This window comes from Dama dama, chromosome 6 (assembly GCF_033118175.1).
Source record: "Dama dama isolate Ldn47 chromosome 6, ASM3311817v1, whole genome shotgun sequence".
Taxonomy (NCBI): domain Eukaryota; kingdom Metazoa; phylum Chordata; class Mammalia; order Artiodactyla; family Cervidae; genus Dama; species Dama dama.
In genome coordinates, this window is record NC_083686.1 from 11,996,953 (window position 1) to 12,018,848 (window position 21,896).

Sequence of the window (21,896 nt, forward strand, 5' to 3'; positions counted from 1 at the left end):
TGTAATTCAACCAGTATTTGTTGTTGTTCAGTCACTAAGTCATGTCCAACTCTTTGACCCCATGGACTGTAGCATGCCAGGCTCCCTTGTCCTTCACTACGTCCCAGAGTTTGCTCAAATTCACGTCCATTGAGTCGGTGATGCCATCCAACCACCTCATCCTCTGCTGCCCCCTTCTCTTTTGGCTTCAGTCTTTCCCAGCATCAGAGTCTTTTCCAAGGAGCTGACTGTTCACATCAGGTGCCCAAAGTGTAGTGAGTGTACTAGTTCACTGGGGCTGCCATAACCAAGTCCTACAGACCAGGTGGCGTAAACAACAGAAACGTGTTGTCTCACAGTTCTAGAGGCGGGAAGTCCAAGATCAAGGTGTCAGCAGGGTTGTTTCTTCTGCAGCCTCTCTCCTTGGTGGTGGAAAGCCCACTTCTCACCATGTTCCCACATGGTTGTCCCTGTTTATGTGTCAGTGTCCTAGTCTCCTCTTCTCATAAAAACACCAGTCAGGTCGGCTTAGGACTCATGCATATAACCTCATTTAATCTGAAAATCTACATTTGCAAATGCAGTCACATTCTGAGGTCCTGGAGGTTAGGACTTCAATACATAAATTCTAGAGATGTCACAATTCATCCCATAACAGTAATCTAAAGTGAAGCTCCTAGAACAAGAAGCTTCTGTGGTTCAGGTACTTATCCTTCCTCTGACCAACTGTGTGACTTGGGGCCAGTTGCTTAACCTCTCTGGGCATCACCTGAAAATTAAAGATAATAATATCACCCACCTCACTGGGAAGTTGTAAGGATTAAATGCATCCGTTTATTCAGTGGATAGTTACTAATGGCAGCCACATGCCAGGCACTCCTATAGGTGCTAGGGATAATGATAAAGAATTAAAAAAGACAAAATGCCTGTCACTCTGGAAGGACTGATGCTGAAACTCCAATACTTTGGTCACCTGATATGAAGAACTGACTCATTAGAAAAGACCCTGATGCTGGGAAAGATTGAAGGCAGGAGGAGAAGCTGACGATAGAGGATGATTTGGTTGGATGGCATCACCTACTTGATGGACATGAGTTTGAGCAAGCTCCAGGAGTTGGTGATGGACAGGGAAGCCTGGCATGCTGCAGTCTATGGGGTGGCAAAGAGTCAGACACGACTGAGCGACTGAACTGCACTGGAATGTTTATTATAATGAGATATTACCCTTTGTGTATCATGGAGAAGGGAATGGCTACCCACTCCAGGATTCTTGGCTGGAGAATCCCATGGACAGAGGAGCCTTGTGGGCCACAGCAGTCCATGGGGTCGCAAAGAGTTGGACACAACTGAGCGACTAACACTTTGGCTTTCTATCCTTTGTATAGGGAAACAATATAAAACAGTATGAAAATTCACTTAGCAAGTATATTGGACTGGAATAAGCACTACAGAGAAAAGTTGAGTAGGGGAGGTGGCCAGGAAGCTTCTCTGGGAAGATTTTGCAACTTGTCAGGGAAGGTCCTAGAGGCAAGGTGACAAGTGAGCAAAGATGTGAAGCCATGTGGGAACAGAACATCCCGAGAGCTGGAGGAAGAGAAGACAGCGCAGAGGGGGCAGCAGGTGATGCCTCAAATGCTGATGCCCGCACGCTCAGGACAGAAAGGAGAGAGGGTCTTCAAACCACCTCTTGGCTCTAAGCCACAGTCTCTCTAAGGCGCCAGTGTCTGAAAGAAGAGAGTATCTTTTAGACTCTGCATTGTTTGCTTTTGTTGTTGTGACAAATTACTACAAACTTAGCCAACAAAAAACAACACTCATTAATTATCTTACAATTTGGAGCCCAAAAGTCTAAACTGAGCCTGCAGGGCAGCTCTTCTTATAGAAGCTCTAGGGGAGAATTTATTCTTTCCTGTTTTCTTTGTCTCTTCCTCCATCTTCAAACCTCTGCTTCTGTCATAACATCTCTTTTTCTTACTTTGATCCCCTTGCCTCCTTCTTGCGTAGACATTTATTTTAAGGACACAGAGCCCATCTTGATCAGGCAGGAGAATTTCCCCATCTCAAGATTCTTAATGCCATCTGCAAAGTCCCTTGGCCATGTAAGGTAACATTGTCACAGGTTCTGGGGACTAGAATGTGGACTTCTTTGGAGGGACATTATTTCTATCTGTCAGGCATCCCTGGTGACTTAGACAATAAAGAATCTGTCTACAATGCAGGAAACCTGGGTTCAATCCCTCGGTTGGGAAGATCCCCTGGAGAACGGAATGGCTACCTAACTCCAGTAACCTTGCCTGGAAAATCCCGTGGATGGAGGAGCCTGGCCGGCTATAGTCCATGGGGTTGCAAAGTCAGACATGACTGAGTGACTCCTCACGCATGCATCCCATCTGTCACAGCATCCTTTATGCTCCAAGTTTGCACAAGGGGAAGAAAAACTCTGCAATATGAAACGGCATTTCCTCTATTTTATGTTTTCCATGGGCCGCTTGATGTAGTCAAGAAACTATGTGCTTCATCCTCTTCCAGCCTTGGGCCCGAAGGCCAGGACCCCACTTCCCAGCTGTGTGACCTTGGGCAGCTTAGCTCAGCTCTCTGGTCTGGTTCCACCTGTAATAGGAGGATGATGGATACAAGAAAGCTGTGATCTGAGTGTAAAAGAAATCTCTGCCAAGTGCCTAATAGAATTCCAGCCTACAGAAACCACCCAAGGAGCAGGGCTGTTACAAGGTTTCCTAAGCCACAGGTCAGCTTCCTGTGCTTAAGAAAACTGCCCCTGGTGGGTGTCCTCTTAGCAGAAGTGGGTCCCACCCTCCCCGCCCCCCCACCCTCCACCCAGCGCTCTGCAGTTCAGGAGGCCAAGCTCTGGAGACCTGAGTCTTCACTAAATCAAACAAGTCTTCGGGAAGAGAATTGCTTCTGAGAGGACATCAAACAGAACAGGCCGAGGGTTATTTTTCTAAGACAATGGCGTCTCTAATGGAAAATTTCACCCACCGTGAAGTCTCATTTCTCAGACGGAGCCAGGGGAGGGGCTGGCGCGAGTCCGCATACTGTCTCACCCCTGCGGTGTTTCCCTGTGTGCACCCGGCTTCTTTGTTTAAATAAAATGTGCAAAAATAGAAAATCAAGCTTTTTAGGTCTAAAAAGGGCCTGCGGGGGCTTCCTTTATAAAGAAAACTCAGGCATGTGCTTCAGTGCGTGGATTTTCTAAAACGTATTTGGCAGTTTACAGTACATTTTTTGCTCTTTTATATTTTCTCAGTTATGGTCCCAATTATTTCATTCAGCAAAATATTTTGAACACACGCCATGTGCCAGGTACTGTGTTCCACACTTGGGATGCAGAAACAGAGTCAGAGACATTTTCCATCTCTGGGACTTCATCATCTAATTAAGATAAACATCAAATAATTATAGCCTGAAATTATTATACATGATTATAAGTTATAAAGTGCTTCCCTGGTGGCTCAGATGGTAAAGAATCTGCCTGCAATGCAGGAGACCCAGGTGTCATCCCTGGGTTGGGAAGATTCCCCTGGAGAAGGAAATGGCAACCCACTCCAGTGTTCTTGCCTGGAGAATCCCATGGACAGAGGAGCCTGGTGGGCTATAGTCCACAGAGTCTCAAAGAGTTGGACGTGACTGTGTGAATAACATACATAAATACATAAATTATAAAGGGCTTCTCTGTGGCTCAGCAGTGAAAAATCCACCTGCAATGCAGGAGACACGGGTTCGGTCCTTGGGTCAGGAACATCCCCCGGAGGAGGGCATGACAACTCACTCCAGTATTCTAGCCTGGAGAATCCCATGGACAGAGGAGCCTGGTGGGCTACAATCCATGGGGTTACAAAGAGTAGGACATAGCTGAAGCAACTGAGCATAGTATAAATTGTAAAATAATTATAAACAATTATGACCTATAAACTGGAAAAATAACCTGGAGAGTACAAATTCCGTGAACTTGAGGGTCAAGTACAGTAAAGAGGAGCAGGATGAGTAAGGTTGACAGGAAAGTGCATTCATTAATTTAAAAGTATTTATCAAGCACTCCTATGTTGATCCGGCACCCGAGACACAGGATGAATGGCAGAGAACATGATCTTAGTTCTTGCATCTTACGTCTTGGAGGGGCGAGATGGGGTGGGGGAGTGCTCAGACCCCAAGCAGCCACTGCCAACAAGTGCATATTTATAGGACCCTGTCCAGTAAACTAATACTTTAAGATGAGTGACATGAACTAAGAAGGAAAAAATAGGGTGAGAGCTAGAGTGGTAAGTGAAGAGTTGCCTTTAGTGAGTGTGGGCAGGAGGGGCTTCTGTGAGCACTGGAGGCAAGGCTGGGATGCTGAGAAGGAAGTGGCCCTGTGAGGATCTAGGGAAAGGATGTGCAAAGGTCCTGAGGCAGAAACTACTTGACAGGTTCAGGGAAGGCTGGAGTGTTGTCAGTAAGGAAGAGAAGTGAAGTTAGAGGTGAAGTTGGACAGAAAGAGGGGCCCAGAGATGGAGGAACTTGCAGCTCTCTGGTAAGGAGCTAGTATTTTATTTTCAATGCAGTGGGATATTACTGGAATATTGAAGCAAGGAGGAATTTGATCCAATCTCAAAATGTTAGCAATGTGGCTGTATTTTCAGTCTTTCATTCAGCAAGTTGTTAGTAATCACCTTTTCTGCATATGACTCCATTCTAGTCCCAGGAGATGAAAAGAGGAGTATGACTTACCTAGTGCAGAGGCAGCCGGTTTCATTCATTGATTCATCCATTGACCAATGTTCATTGAGCTTTCGTACTCTATACAGTGAGACTGTTCTAGAAATTAGGGCAGGGCATGGAGCAAGACCCTGATGCTGGGAAAGAATGAGGGCAGGAGGAGAAGGGAGCGACAGAGGATGAGATGGTTCGATGGCATCATTGACTCAATGGACATGAATTTGAACAAACTCTGGAAGATAGTGAAGGACAGGGAAGCCTGGCGTGCTGCCGTCCATGGGGTCGCAAAGTGTCAGACATGATTTAGCAACTGAACAAATGGAACAAAACAGACGATGTATGTGCCTCCAAGGAGCTGACATTCTGTCAGAGGAGGGTTAGAGTAAGCACATAAAAATATAAATATGTAAAAATACTGATGAGTGCTCTAAAGAAAGGTGGTGCAAAATGAGAGGGAGGAGATGGTGGAAGGGTGCTATCTGAGATGGGCAGGGGGGCACAGAAGACCTCCTTAGGAGAGGTGACAATGAAGCAGAGATCTGAAAGATGGGAGGGAGGCCTCCGGGCAGGTATCTGAAGACAAGCAGCTCAGGTAGAGGGGACAGCCAGTGCACACGCCCTGGTGTGATTCCCTGCTCACAGCTGCCAAGGTGCTGATCCAGGTACCGAGATGCACCAGTTAGTGGCACAGAGACGTGGTCTTTGCGCATGCCAGCCTCAGGGAGGACATTTGGAATCCCAAAGCCAGGGCCTCAGAGAGGAGCAGGACTCAGGCTAAGGCTCCATGTAACAGCTGAATTCATTCTTTTGCAAGAAGTAAGCTCCCCATCACTTGAGGTATTCAAGGAACTGTGCTGATGGGACTCCATAGAAAGGAGCCAGGCGGACCTGGAGTCCAGCCCTCCAGGACTGAATGGAAGTGAATAGAAGGGCACCAATTCATTCACTGTCCACCCCTTCTTTCAATAACCCCTTACCAAGCACTCCATCTAGGCCAGGCCTGTCCCTTTAGCTCTCAAGGATCCATTGCGGGGCGGGGGGGGTGGGGTGCGGGTTGCGGGCCGTGACTGGTCATGTTCCCCAGTGGCAGGGGGCTATGAGCTTGCAGAGGAAGGGGGCAGTGGTAAATTTTAAAAGGTGAGAGTTTTTCAGGTGAGAAGAGAAGGCAAGGGAAGGGGATCCCGTAGGAGCCACCAGGTGCAGGCCAGGTGTGGTGGGCCCTGCAGGCTGTCCTCGCTGCCTTTGCCCTGTCTAGCAAGGTAGCAGCTTCGCTGGCAGGAGAACCGAGGCTGTGAAAACAGGCCAGCTGAGCAGCTGTGGTCCCGCCCAGCAGGAAGGGTTCTGTGCCCCCCACCCTCAGGAGCCCAGGCTGAGCGGACCCCCATGGACTTCAGCTTTTTGATTTGGAAATGATTCAGCTGTACTGAGGCAGGCACATCACAGCCAGTATGGAATGGAAACACAGCTGGGGCTGCTACTTCGGCAAAGACAGCGCTCCCCAACTTCCAAGGGGAGTTTCTATCTCAGCCTGAACATCTGCCACGGCCGCGGGAGCTGGGGGCCACGAGGATTTGAGGAGATTTGAGATTTTGCCTGGAAAAGAAGAATAAGCTCACCTCTCCACTGAGGACACTCCGAGGAAAGTGAGGAAAAGCCCCAAGGCCTGTTGAGGTCACACGTGCACAAAGCACTTCAACTTGGCCACGCGAGATGTATTCCAGCATCCCTCCTGGGCCTCCTGTTTTAACTGTTTACATGGGCTTCCTTCCCTGTGCACCCCGACTCAGCCTCATTGCTGGCATGGCAGGGAGACCATGTGTCACATCCCTGCCACGTGTTAGATGAATGACCTTGGGCAAGTCGCTTCCCCTTTCTGAGACTCAGTTCCTTCATCTTTAAGCTGGGGATAACATGACCTACCTAGAAAGAGCAAGCAGCTCTTAATTACTATAATTAATTAACTACATATTAGTATATAGTAATTAATATATGTTAATCACTTAATTAATTACTATAGCGCTGCACAGGCGGCCACACCATGGGCAGGCAGCACGTGGTAGGTATTATTATGTTCAAGCTGTTGGCATTGACTGAGAGGATCTATGGAAGGTCCAGTAGACCTGGGTTTGAATCCCTCCTCTGCCACTGCCTGACCAGCTATGGGACCTCAGTTGAGAGTTTTCACCTTGAGCCGGATTCCCTCCTCAGCAGTTTGCCTGGGACAGTGTCAGCTTGCCCTGGGTGTCCAGATGTCATTATCAAGAGCAGCCCCCAGGTCTCTGAAAACACATCATACGGTCTCCCCACCCATTGATCAATGGGGCACGACATGGCCACCCTTGAAGATGAACAACGAAAAAGCAAAGGAAAATTCCTGATGAATTTGAAAGTGCCTGCCCGCCGTAAGTCAGCCTCAGCCAAGTCGCATTTACAGAAACGTCTTCTAGCCAAAGAGAAGCAGCGATTAAATTCTACCAGATAGCCAGGCACGAGGGCATCATTGACAGCAGGCAGCAGGATATGTTGAAAACTTCATTCTCCATCTTTCTTGCTCTCCACATTGCTCATGTGTTGAGTCTCCACAAAGCCCAGCTCCTGCCCTCACCAAACTCACATTTGAAAGCCCTTTCCACTGTCTCTTCTGCTCAGTTCTTTTGGAGATCAATTCGATTCGTCCGGAAATACTAGCAACTTGACTTTTCTCTTTCCCCGCATCTCATAAACACAATAACCTCTGCTAATGTCAGGAGATAAGTTGATATGCCAGTGCAGTGACCAGCCACCCCCGCGGTTTCTGAAATGCAGGACATTCTGTTTGCAAAGCTGGGACAAGCTAGTGGCCCAGGAGTCTAGGTTATAACTCAACTGCTGTTCAGAAGAGCAGGCTGGCCTGGGCTTCAGTCTTGGGCACTGCAGGACTTTGAAAACAAGGATGGGTTTCCCCACAAAGAGATGCTAAGTTAAGGACTCAAGATAAATAGTTTATTAATATTTGGGGGTTGATCCCAGGAAATGCCTGAAAATGGGCAAGTAAAGTGGGGAAGGAAGGAAGTAGAAGAAAGAGACGTTCTTGCTGCATGCTAAGTTGCTCAGTCGTGTCCGACTCTGCGACCCTAGGGACTATAGCCCGCCAGGCTCCTCTGTCCATGGGATTCTCCAGGCAAGAACATTGGAGTGGGTTGCCTCCTCCAGGGGGTCTTCCCAACCCATGGAAGGTACAATCATGAGCATATTACTTCTCCAGACAACCAGAGCAGAATCCTGCTGAAAAGCTATAGGAAATATACATTTCAGAGTCATCCCCTCGGAAGTATGCATCCAAACTCCCTGCAGTCAGTCTGCGGAGAAAGAGATGTCAACTCCCCAGCCCTCTGGCTGATGGAAAGCCAGACAAAGCCATGTGCCAGGGTTGCAGCTGGCAGGAGGGTGCTGGGTCAGCTGCCCTGAGATGGGAGGGGGGCCTGGAATAAGGGTGGACCACCAACCACATGTGCTTCAGCATTCTGGGATCTCGAGACAGCACCGTGAACCCACAGGATCTAAGATGCCATCTAGCCCGGGGACCATCACTCAGCTGGAACTGTGTTCCCAGTGCCCAGCACCACCTCAGCTAAGAGCCAAGAACTCAGTCGTTTGTGCACACTAAATGAACATACAAAACCACTCTGCCAAGACCCAGGCTGAGGGTGTGACTGCCTTGGCTCATTCAAGGCTGCCTTCAGCTGCAGCACGCAGACCAAAGACCCTTCCTTATCCAGGCACCCTTGCCTCTCTGCTTCGACAGCCTTTCCAGTGCTCATCCAAAGGAAGGGTGTTGAAATGTGCCCAGGAGAGCTGACTACGGAGACCTCTGATCTCTGACTTTGTGGAAATGTAAACTCCTGACCAAGCTTTGAAGCATCATCCAAGGGTGTGAACCCACCAAACAAAACAAACACGTCACCGTGAGCTGGTCCTGATAGATTTGAACTGTGTTTTCCTACCTGCTAATTAGCTGCCTGCGCTCATTAGTGTGCAGTTCCTCATTTTTAATTAGAATTAGCAGAGTCCGTGTGGCCTTATGTGGCCTCTTTTCTCCTGAAATGCTTCAAAAGCATCCCCTCCCCCAGAAACTCCAGCATGGAAACCTTCACACTGAAGAATGGGTCTTCTTAACAGTCCAGATGAAAGAAATTCCACTGGAATAAAATCTTTATCAAAACGCACTAATTGGTAGTCAAAAGGGGACTCACTCTGTATTTCAGTGGAGCGCAGTTCAAGAAGGCAGCTAAGTCTATGATTGATCCCATGCAAATTCCGGTGAGAATCACAGAAAATGGTCATTAATGATGCTGAAAGCCTTGAAGTGCTTTTACACAAACTTTTTCCAGTTTTTTTCCTCAAGTTCTCAATGATCATGTCCTAACCAGCGTCCTTATCTGCCTCCATACTCTCCCTTCACCAATGCAAGCTCCACTCCGTGCCCGGTGATACTTTCCCATCACAAATCTGATGATGGCTCTCTCCTGCCAAACCCTTATGGCTGGCCACTGCACCTCCCACCTGCAAACTCTGAACCCCCTCGCATAGTGATCTAGACCCTGGGATCCGCCCAGTGGGCCCTCCAGACAATGCCTCTTCTATCCTATCTCCTCCACCCCAAGCTGGATTCCCCCCAAACAGCATCCTCTAGACCCTCTCCCATATTCTGCCCCATGCTGGCCCCAGGACCTGGTTAGCCCTCCATCCACAGAGTAAATTTCCACTCACACTTACAAGACCTGTTTAACTGTCATCATTTCCTGTCTAGTCATCCATTCCACAAGCATCTATTGAGCATAAATGTCTATTAATAGACGCAGGTTGCTACAGGGAGGAAAAGAAACAAGATATCTGCCCACAAAGAATATAACAAGCAAGCAAAGAATACAGGAATGAAGAGGCGATGATGCCATCCATGGGAGGAATAGGTGGTGGGGACAGGACCTCCTCCTTCTGTCTAGTTCAATTCACACCTGCGTCTCACTTTCCCTCCTGGAGGAGCCTCCCTTCCATTTCCTTAGGAGACATGCTCTATGCAAGCTAGAACACAGGCTGGGGTCAGGACCTCTGCTGGCTAACTCCTTGGGCTGTGGTTAGGCTGGGAGAAAGGGGAGAAAGGTGGCATGACTTCTATATTATCACCTACTGGGAGCCACATACTATTCAAGGGTTCTCATGGCAGGAATACTGGAGTGGATTGCCATTTCCTCCTCCAGGAAGTGAAAAGGGAAAAAGCTGGCTTGAAACTCAACATTAAAAAAACTAAGATTATGGCATCCGTCCCCATCACTTCATGGGAAAAAGTGGAAGCAGTGACAGATTTTATTTTGGGGGGCTCCAAAGTCACCACAGATGGTGACTGAAGCCATGAAATTAAAAGATGCTTGCTTCTTGGAAGTAAAGTTATAACAAACATAGACAGTGTATTAAAAAGGTCTGTATACCTTGCTGACAAAGGTCCGTATAGTCAAAGCAATGGTTTTTCCAGTCATGTACGGATGTGAGAGTTGGACCATAAAGAAGGTTGAGCGCCAAAGAATTGATGCTTTTGAACTGTGGTGCTGAAGACTCTTGAGAGTCCCTTGAACTGCAAGGATATCCAACCAGTTCATCCTAAAGGAAATCAGTCCTGAATATTCTTTGGAAGGACTGATGCTGAAGCTGAAATTCCAATACTTTGGCCACCTAATGCAAAAAGCCAACTCATTAGAAAACACCCTGAGGTTGGGAAAGATGGAAGGCAGGAGAAGGGGGCAACAGAGGACAAGATGGTTAGACAGCATCACTGACTCAATGAACATGAATTTGAGCAAACTCCAGGAAATAGTGGAAGACAGAGGAGCCTGATGGACTATAGCCCATGGGGTCACAAAGAGTTGGATACGACTTAGCAACTGAACAACAAACAACAACCGGGAGCCAAGCCCGTGATAAACCAAGTGCTACATCCCTTGTGACCTGAATTGTGTCCAAAGCCGGGGGCATTCCCAGCAGTGGGAATAGTCTCAGCATGTGCAGGAGCTAGGAATTCCCAGGAAGGACATTGACTAGAGCAGACAGGCTAGTTTGGAAATCCTCAAACATGGAGACTCACACTTCACCTCTCTGGCCTCAGTCTCCCCATTTGGCAAATGGGGGTGGGGCTGGACAGGTGGTACTTGATTTTTTAATATTTTATTTTATTTATTTATTTGGCTATGCCAGGTCTTAGTTGCAGCACATAGCATCTTTAGTTGCAGAATGCAAACTCTCAGTTGTGGCATATCTGGTTCCCTGACGAGGGATTGGACCCACGCCCCCTGCACTGGGAGCACAGTCTTAGCCACTGGACCACCATCCTGGTGGTACTCAATTTTGCAGCATCTCTGGATACAAAAGGAGCAAACTGCCTTTGTTCTTTCAGTTCAGACCAGCGACTCCTGGTGACTTGTAATTCCTCCTTACCCATGATCAACCACGTCTGATGCCATATCCCTATGAAATTTGTCACTTGATCTCTGAAATAATTTAAAACTCCACAAAGGGAAAACTTTTCCAGAGGCTGGCACACAGGAAGTACTTAATGCCTGAACTATTTTTATGGTTAAAATTGCTCAGAAGAGGCGTGATCCAGGAGAATGTTAGTCTTGTGATGGCTTTGGCTTTCTTGACTTAGTGGGGCCCCAGATGCTGGCAGCTCCTGGAAATCAGAAGTTAAATTTGTCCATGGGGGTTCTCCACGCACAAATACTGGAGTGGGTGCCATGCCCTCCTCCAGGGGATCTTCCCGACCCAGGGGTAGAACCCAGGTCTCCTGCATTGCAGGCAGATTCTTTACCAGCTGAGCCACCAGGGAAGCCCAAGAATACCGGAGTGGGTAGCCTATCCCTTCTCCGGGGATCTTCCCAACCCAGGAATCGAACTGGAGTCTCCTGCATTGCAGGCGGATTCTTTACCAGCTGAGCTACCAGGGAAGCCCCCCAGCATCTGGCCCATAGTCCATACACAATGAACATATATTAAGTGAATGAATGAAGAGAAGAAGAGCTATCGCAGTTGACATGGTTGAGCCTTTGCTATGTATTGTACACTTTGCTAAGCAGTCTCATTTTTTTCATTTTTGTGAGTATTTATGTATTTTGTTGCTCAGGTCTTAGTTGAAGCACGCAGGACCATTGCTGCGTCCTCTGGGATCTTTCACTGCAATGCACGGATCCTCTCTTGTTGCTCTGAGTCATGTGGGATCATACTTCCCCAGCCAGGGATCGAACCTGAGTCCCCCACTTTGCAATGCAGATTCTCTAATCCACTGAACCACCAGGGAAGTCCTCAGCCCTGTCTCATTTAATCCCCACACGATGCTAAGAGGTAGGAACTATGGCTCTATCCTCATTTTATGGACGGGAAAATTTAGAGCCATGTGACTTGCCTGTGGTCTCACACGCACAGGCTAGAAGTGGAGAGTTTATCTGACTCCAAAGCCAGTGCTCTTAGCCGTTAGCCTGGGCGTTTTGGCATAGTCATAATTGACATATGCCAAGTCAACAGATCTTACTGAGGTTTCAAATAGCTCATCCCCATGCTCAGGTTATAGGTGGGAAAACTGAGGCTTAGAGGAGAACCAAAACCTCCCACCTTGCAGTTTGCAGAGCCAGAGGCGCCCACTGAGTCAGGATGGGACAAGCCTCTGCAAGGGCTACAAGGGTGTGGGCATCTGAGCTCCCCAGAGACAGAAGGGGAGACAGCCCTGAGACAGCCCTGCTTCTCCCATTTGGCTGAATAGGCAGCCTCAAAGCTGTGGAACTTCCCAAGCATTCAGCCTCCTTCCTGCATTGACTGGGCTCTGGTGCCAGCTCCCTGTCCTCAAGCTGCAGGCTGTGCTTACCATCATAAAACACAGCTCTTTGGAAACCCTGTCTTTATCCTCTGTCTAACATCTCCTAGGGAAAGAGCAAGGGAGAGAATATCTTCCCCACACCAGAAGCTCTTGGTTTGGGGACCAGGTCTGACTTCCCAGATGGCACTAGTGGTAAAGAACCCACCTGCCCATGCAGGAGACATAAGACGTGGGTTCTATCCCTGGGTCGAGAAGATCCCCTGGAGGAAGGCATGGTAACCCACTCCAGGATTCTTGCCTGGAGAATCTCAAGGACAGAGGAGCCTGGCGGGCTACAGTCCATGAGGTCACACAGAGTCGGACACGACTTGGCACTCACTATCATTTACAGCTTGTGCTGCCTTGAGAAAGCCATTCTGCTATGCTGTGCCTTGGTTTCCTCACATGTCCAGTGGAGGATTAGGATGTGAACTAGTAGATTCTGAAAATACTCAGCAAAGGACTTGGTACATAAAATGGGTGAGCAAATGGACAAGCAAGATTAAGCCTAGTGAAAAACAGCAGAATAGCCATAAAGAATTTTCAAAATAATTATATTTGATTTAAAAATTTTAATAAGCTATTTTTTTTCAAAGCTGGTACTCCAGGGGAAAATGTGTTTTAAAGGATTATGTGATTTATGGACACACTGATGGAGATTTTTAAAGGGATTTCTAGGCCTTTTAAAGGGCTTTTGAAATTGACGATAGTGGTTCCATTGAAGAATTTTAATGAACATGAATCATAGGAAAGTTTGGACAGCTGCGTTTTATTTCTTTCATGTAGAAATTGAGATTTTTCTCAGGTACCTGGCAAGAGTTAGGAACAGCAGAGCAAGAGGAAGGGAACTAAAGAAAATGTTTAGAGAAGCTTGCCAGGAGCATAAATAACAGGACGGACACACATTGCTAAGCTTGCTGCATCTGATCCTCAAAACAATGCTAAGGGGTAGGAACTAGTCTTATCATCATTTCATAGATGTGAAAACTGAGAGCTATAGATGTCCTTACCTCCAGTATTCTTGCCTGGAGAATTCCATGGACAGAGGAGCCTGGCAGGACTACAGTCCATGGGGTCTCAAAGAGTCAGACATGACTGAATGACTTTCACTCACTCACTTGGTCACATAGCCAGTAGATAGAGATGTGGGAATTGAAATCAGGTTTTTCTCCTGCAGGAGAAAGGTTGTGAGACTAGACCTGTGTCAGACGGCTCCTCGTGGTGGACACCAGGGTTGCAGTTGTCCAAGAAAACTTGGTTGTTGCAACAGCTAAGCCAGAGACACAGGAGCTGAGTGCCATATGCCGGCCAGTGCCCTTAACCATAATTACATCCCATCCCATGCACTAACCATCATGGATATGCCCGGGCATGCTCTAACTGTCATGTGATACTACCACATAGTGGAAAAAAGTGAAAGTGAAGTCGATCACTCATGTCCGACTCTTTGCGACCCCATGGACTGTAGCCCACCAGGCTCCTCTGTCCATGGGATCCCAGGCAAGAATACTGAGTGGGTTGCCATTTCCTTCTCCACGGGATCTTCCCAACCCAAGGATTGAACCTGGGTCTTCCGCATTGCAGGCAGACTCTTTACCATCTGAGCCACCAGGGGAATCCTATGACCATATAGTAGTAATAACTAAGTGAAATAATGTATGTCAAATGCTTTTCCCAATGCATGCCACAGTTACCACCACCATCATTCAGCAGCTGCAGCAGTACCATTATCTCTACCTTCATCACTATCACCATCATTTCTATCATGATCACTGTCATTATCACCATCCTTGCTACCATCATCACCACCACCATCACCATCATCACCATCATTATCACTAGCATCATTATCATCATCACCGCCACCATCATTTTTAGCATCATTATCACAGCCAGCAGCATTATCACCACCATCACCTTCACCACTATCATCACCGTCACCATCATCACCATTACCTTCACCACTATCATCACCATCATCACCATCACCATCACCACTATCATCACCATCACCATCACCACTATCATCACCATCATCACCATCACCTTCACCACTATCATCACCATCATCACCATCACCATCACCATTATCATCACCATCACCACTATCATCACCATCATCACCATCACCGTCACCATCACCACTATCATCACCATCACCATCACCACTATTATCACCATCATCACCATCACCACTATCATCACCATCATCACCATCACCTTCACCACTATCATCACCATCATCACCATCACCGTCACCATCACCACTATCATCACCATCACCATCACCATCACCACTATCATCACCATCACCACTATCATCACCATCACCACTATCATCACCATCATCACCATCACCATGACCACTATCATCACCATCATCACCATCACCATCACCACTATCATCACCATCATCACCATCACCTTCACCACTATCATCACCATCATCACCATCACTGTCACCATCACCACTATCATCACCATCACCACTATTATCACCATCATCACCATCACCACTATCATCACCATCATCACCATCACCTTCACCACTATCATCACCATCATCACCATCACCGTCACCATCACCACTATCATCACCATCACCATCACCATCACCACTATCATCACCATCACCACTATCATCACCATCACCACTATCATCACCATCATCACCATCACCTTCACCACTATCATCACCATCACCATCACCACTGTCATCACCATCATCACCATCACCATCACCTTCACCACTATCATCACCATCATCACCATCACCTTCACCACTATCATCACCATCATCACCATCACCTTCACCACTATCATCACCATCACCACTATCATCACCATCACCATCACCACTATCATCACCATCACCACCATCACCATCACCTTCACCACTATCATCACCATCATCACCATCACCTTCACCACTATCATCACCATCATCACCATCACCATTATCATCACCATCACCGTCACCATTACCACTATCATCACCATCATCACCATCACCATCACCTTCACCACTATCATCACCATCACCATCACCATCACCACTGTCATCACCATCATCACCATCACCATCACCTTCACCACTATCATCACCATCACTGTCACCATCACCACTATCATCACCATCACCGTCACCATCACCTTCACCACTGTCATCACCATCACTATCATCTTCACCATCACCATTACTAGTATCATCACCATCACCATCATCACCATCTCCATCATCACCATCACCATTACTAGTATCATCACCTTCACCACTATCATCACCATCACCATCATCACTATCACCCATCACTACTATCATCACCATCACCATCATCTTCACCATCACCATTACTAGTATCATCACCATCACCACTATCATCACCATCACCATCATCACTATCATCACCATCACCATTATCACTCCTGTCAATAGACCTTGGGCTAGTCACACCCCTTCTTTGAGTTATAGTTAGCTCATAAAATGGGATGAAATAATGCAGGTGAGTTTAAAACTATTATTCTAGTAGCTAACAATTATTGAATAATTAACATTTATTCAGTACCTCACATGGGGCAGACTCATACTAAGTGATTGCACACAGTAGTTCATTTAAACCTCACAAACCCCCTCCTCCCACTAGTAAGTCCCTTCTATCATACCTCACTTGTGATAGATCTGCATTCTAGAGGGATCTGGTGGACCCAGAACTTCCACCTGTTCTTACTGACACCAGAGCCCTAACCCGCCATGTCTTACCACCTTCTGTGGCTGGGGAGTTCAAATGAAATAATGGAAATGAAAACCCATAGGCACTGTGGGCTGTGCAGGATTCTCATGGTTGCTTAGATTTGTCCTGCAGGGGTGGCCTGAAGGCCTGAGAAGAAAAGAGAGAGGAGACATGATGTAGATGTCCTGTGAACCCAGGGTGTCTTAACCATTCCTCCACTGATCGTGCGAATCTTTACAGAGTACCTGCTATGTGTGTCCTAGGTCCCGTGCTGGGAGGAGGCTCTGTCACCAGTAAACAAGTCGTGGCCTCAGCCCTGAACAACAAAGAAAGTGCAGGGAGGCAGGCTTGTCAATATTCTGCTGCACTGTAAACTAATAAACTGGCAGCAGAAGTGTTAATAAGTTATCTACAGACGCTTCCAAAACACACCCAGGGAAGTCAGGAAGGTGAAACACCAGCTCTCAGCCCCGTGAACTGCCCCCGGGATGTGTAGCAAGGCTCGTGGCAGTGGGAGTATCAGTCACACATGCTCCGCAGACCTAAGGCTGGTTGTCACGGACTTCAGGGTGCAACCATTGTCCCTGCACATCATTTTGACAGACACCTTCAAGATAAAGCGTCCACCTTTTTGTAGCAAACAGTATATCAAACCTTTTCAAAATCAAATGTCAAGCATTTACTTCAAGTATGTAAATATCAGCCACCTGTCTACTCTGCCAGGCAAATGGAGATGCCAGCTTCCCTGGAGGGCTCACAGTCTAGCAGGGCCGGGGCGGGGCGTGGGTCATGGGTGGTCCATTATGAGTCATTTTTGAGGTGCAGACTCCAAGGTTTGCTGGCAGCATGCTGGGGCAGTCGTGGTGAAAGCTCTGGAGAGACACAGGCTTGAGCTGGTCCTGGCTGTGTGACCGTGGGTTGATTGGTTGAACCTGACGATGAGTGCTGTGGTTTCAGGGTGCCGCGCTCACCCTGAAAGCTTTGCATCCATGGGATGGAATCTACCCAAATCAGCCCCTTCCATCCATCCCCACCGCTGCCAGCCGAACCCTCTAGACCACCATCGTCTGCTCCTGTCAGCCCCAACAGCCTCCTGCATCCTCCAGTCCTTCCTCCAAACAGCAGTGGTCTCTATCAAATGCAAATTGATCACATTAACCCCTCCTGTAAACCTCTCATCGGTTTCCCTCAATGGTAGCCACTCTCCTTGATCTCCAGAGGCTGCTTAACTGGCCCTGCTCACCTTTGCCATCCCATCTCCTTCCTCTATCCCCTCCCTCAGATGTCCAAACAGGATAGCCTCTATTATAGACCTTGTTGTTTTTCAGTCTCTCAGTCATGTCCAAGCCTTTGTGACCCCATGGACCACAGCACGCCAGGCCTCCCTGTCCATCACCATCTCCTGGAGCTTGCTCAGACTCATGTCCATTGAGTCGTTGATGCCATCCAACCATCTCATCCTGGGTCATCCCCTTCTCCTCCTGCCCTCAATCTTTCCCAGCATCAGAGTCTTTTCCAACAAGTAGGCTCTTTGCATCAGGTGGCCAACGTATTTGGAGCTTCAGCATCAGGCCTTCCAGTGAATATTCAGGGTTGATTTCCTTTTGGATTGACTGGCTTGATCTCCTTGCAGTCCAAGGGACTCTCAGGAGTCTTCTCAATCCTTTTCATCCCTCAAGGTCTCTGTCCTTCCATAAGCATGATCACCCCAAATCTTCACAAGCTGCATCTCCTCCTTTAAGCCGTATCTCCACCATCACCTGCCCAGAGAGCTCTCCCTACCACTGCTAACGTGGCTCTCCACCCCCTCCATTGCCTTGAGCATTTCCTCCAGTGCTTATCACATGCTGCATTAGTTATCATTCCCTCAATTCCTTTGTAATAGACAAGTCATCCTTTTTCCCCCACCAGATAAGGGAGTCTCAGAAGGGCAGGGGCATGACCACTCTCCTCCAGGACTGTGGGGCCAGCCCCAGCACAGCCAGTAATCACTGAATCTTGATGGAATGAGTGAATCCAGCCTGTGCGTGTGTGCTAAGTCACTTCAGTCATGTCCAACTCTTTGCAAGCCCATGGACTGTAACCTGCCAGGCTCCCCTATCCATGGGATTCTCCAGGCCAGAATACTGGAGTGGGTTGCCATGCCTTCTTCCAGGGGATCTTCCCGACCCAGAGATCGGACCCGAGTCTCTCATGTCTCATGTATTGGCAGGTGGGTTCTTTACCCCTATTGCCACCTGGGAAGTCCAACCTAGTGATTCCCAAACTGAGATGGGAGAGCCTAGAAGATGAATCATCTCTCATTTGGGAGGACCAGGTCAGAGAAATGGTTTGTGTATCTTTCGGGGTTACAGGCTACAATTCCAACACTCATGCCCCAAAGTGTCACTCTCCCAGGCAGAGCCGTCTCTTACCAGGAGGGGCTCCCCTGCCAAACAGAGATGGGTGCTGGTGGCCAGACCTCCCTGGGGTGGTTAACCCATGCCCTGGCTCTGGTTGCAGGTGGCATTCCCTTCATCCTGACCAGCGAGTTATTCCAGCAAGCCCAGCGGCCAGCTGCCTTCACCGTGGTGGGCACTGTCAACTGGCTCTCCAACTTCGCCATCGGCCTCCTCTTCCCATTCATTCAGGTGAGATGGACACGGGGGCTCTTGGTCATGAGAGGCCTTCCAAATGATGGATGATTCATAATGCAAAGGTTGATTCTCTCTCAAATAAAAATTCTGTTGGCCTGAGGATAGGAGAAATGTGCTTTGGCCCAAACTCTAATCCTCTTTCTCCCTCCTGTATCTTTTGGGAGTTGCCCCTGAGTGCTAAGGGCTGTCTTGGGGCAGATTCGCATCACTGAAGGTCTGCAGGGAATCCTCGGTGAGACTCTCAATCCTGCAATGCACTTGCCCTGGTGTGAGACAAGGTCTGTGTCATGATTCCAGTACCCATGCCACACTGCCATGCCTGTAGCATACTCGTTGTCTTCAGCATCACCACAGCTAATGGGGGTCATTGTCCCAAGGGTGACCACCTTTGACAGGAGAATGATAACTCAGGAAACAGATACAAGTTCTTTTTGTATAAGGAGGCCAGTGTGGCTGGAACCAAAGGAGCACAAGAGACAAGAGAGGAGATAAAAGATATCAGAGAGCTCTCCAGGACCAGGAACACAAAAGACAAGGACTTTACAAGTGTTCCTCACAGAGCAAGGGGCCCAGGTGCACTCGAGGAGGCAGGCTTAGGCTTCCCTGCTCTAAGGCCCACTAGGGCTCCCCGCTGCTCAGAGAGCAGGTGACACCAGGTGAAGGTGAGACTCCATCAGAAACCTCTGAGCAAGAACCCACCCTCTATTTGGGGGGCTTAATTCAACCCTCCCCAGCCCCTCCATTAATTCTCTGCCTGTTCCTTAACTAGCACCAAGCCCGGCACATTTCAGAGACTCTGCTGCAGGCAGGTCCACGTGATGGGAACTCCTACATGCCCAGCTATAGAGCAGTCACTCTGCACCAGGCTATGAATTCACGATGCCCTCAGGCAGCCCTGCACTGTGGTTTCTCATCCTCTCCATCCTACAGAGAAGCTGAGGTGCAGCGAGTAGACGGGGTCAGCCCGAGGTTCCAAGTCATCAATCAAACTGGTGGCTCTGCCCCACCCCCTCTTCCCCTTCCCCATTCTCTATCTACTGCTCTGTCTTCTCAGGCTCAGAGTTAAGGGCTGCCCCACTGTGTAACTTGTAAAGCCTCCTGACTTAGCTACAGCCACTGCATCTCTGAAACATAAGTGACATGGGGAGGCTATGGACCAGGGAATCCACATCCATCTATTCCATCTTCGGGGCATGTTTGTCTGGCTGTGCTCAGAGCATAACAAATTGTCTGTTCAACTGACTTCAGACCTTCAATGGCTTCTCCCAGTTTGGCTCCAAGCCAACAGAGCTGGGCGTCAGTAAAATATTCATTACTGTGGGGAAAATTCTCTTCCAATCGTTTTTCTCTCAGCTCATAGCTCCCCATCTTCCTGTAGATTAAGTGCAGATTCTGCCCCAGAGCTTTTTTTTTTTCCCTAGCACATGGTGGCTCAGACAGCAAAGCATTCTGCCTGCAATGAGGGAGACCTGAGTTCGATCCCTGGGTCGGGAAGATCCCCTGGAGAAGGAAATGGCAGCCCACTCCAGTATTCTTGCCTGGAAAATCCCATGGATGGAGGAGCCTGGTAGGCTACAGACCATGGGGTCACAAAGAGTTGGACATGACTGAGCAACTTCACTTTCTGCCCCAGACCTTTAGGGATGATGGTTGGCAGAGCCCTCTCCCTCTGGAATAACTGCCCCATGGCAGGTGGAAAGAATGTGGCAAGTCTCACACCTGCCAGTTAAGACCTTGGCATGGCAGTAATGTGTGTTCCAGGCAAACTCCCATCTGTGAAAATCACACAGCCACACCTTACCTAAGGAGAAATGCATGCTGCCTAGTGTCCCAAAGGGGAGGAGCTAGAAAGTCTGTGTCCTTCCCTGACGAGGGCCCTAGGCTGCTTCTCAAGGAAGGAAGTCAGGCTCAGCAGGCTTGGGAGACTTGCCTAAGGCCCGGGAGCTGGTGAGAATCTGTAAGAACACAGTCACAGCCACAGACTTCTGCCCTTCCTCTCCCTTCACGGTTTTTACAGGTTTCACACTCCTTTCACAATAACCCAATTTCTGACGGCTTTGAAGATGTGTTAGAGGGTCACTTTCATTCCAGCTGACTCAGTTCCAGCTGTGCACTCACCTGGCTGGAAACCCCAGAGCCTGAGAGGTGTCTGGTATCATTGTTCATGCTGTTGTCTCCCTGCTGTGATGAGCCAGGGCAGAGTAGGACTCTGAGTGCCATAATGCCCTTCCTGAAAGAGCCGCATGCTAAGACTGTCACCACGTGTACGGATGCTTCCATTTGTGCTATCAGGCTGCCCTCATAGAGAAGCCAGCCCCTGGGATGCTGAGAGCCTGGTCAGGAGCAGGGGCCAAGACGAAGGAGGGCACAGCCTTGTCTAAAGTCTCAGGGGCAAAACTGATGCCCCCTACCCACAGAGCTGGGCCCTGCCAGGCACAAGTGATACACGTGTGCATGCCCGTCTTAGAGCATCCAGACTGGCTGATTCCTCTCAGAGGCATCAGGGTACAGGTGTCACAGGAGGCCTGGAGGAATCACTCTTTACAGGTATGGGTTTCAGGGCTTGCAGCAGTTCAAGGAGAAGTACAGGGGCTGGCAAAGAAAGACAGGGTTGGGAAGACCTGGAAGACAGGTCTCTGATCCTTTCCCTGGGAGGTGTCAGGCTCAGACAAGTGCCATTACGGCCTCATTTCACAGGCGGACAAAGGGGTGCACAGAAAGGTTAAGTCCCTTAGCCAGGGTTGCCCAGCTAACATAACGAGTGGCGGAGGGGGAACTGAAACCCTTGCACCTCCAGGGTGTGCATTCCTGACCACTGGACTCTACAATATCCACCAAGAGTCACACATCTTCACCAATGTCTCCCATGCAGAGGGTGAAAGGTGCCAATACAGGCTTGAAAATGACACTGTCAAGGGCTTCCATGGCAACTCAGAGATAAAGAATCTGCTTGCAATTCAG

General features: G+C 48.5%; 1 protein-coding gene across 1 annotated transcript in view; it reads left to right on the forward strand.

The window, feature by feature from the left end:
* The window catches only part of SLC2A9 (solute carrier family 2 member 9), a 201,595-nt gene that overhangs the window by 159,639 nt on the left and 20,060 nt on the right, over positions 1 to 21,896 (forward strand). The window contains exon 11 of the mRNA XM_061145157.1: positions 18,802 to 18,929. Within this exon, the coding sequence (XP_061001140.1) occupies positions 18,802 to 18,929 (128 nt within the window). The remainder of the gene's footprint in view (positions 1 to 18,801; positions 18,930 to 21,896) is intronic.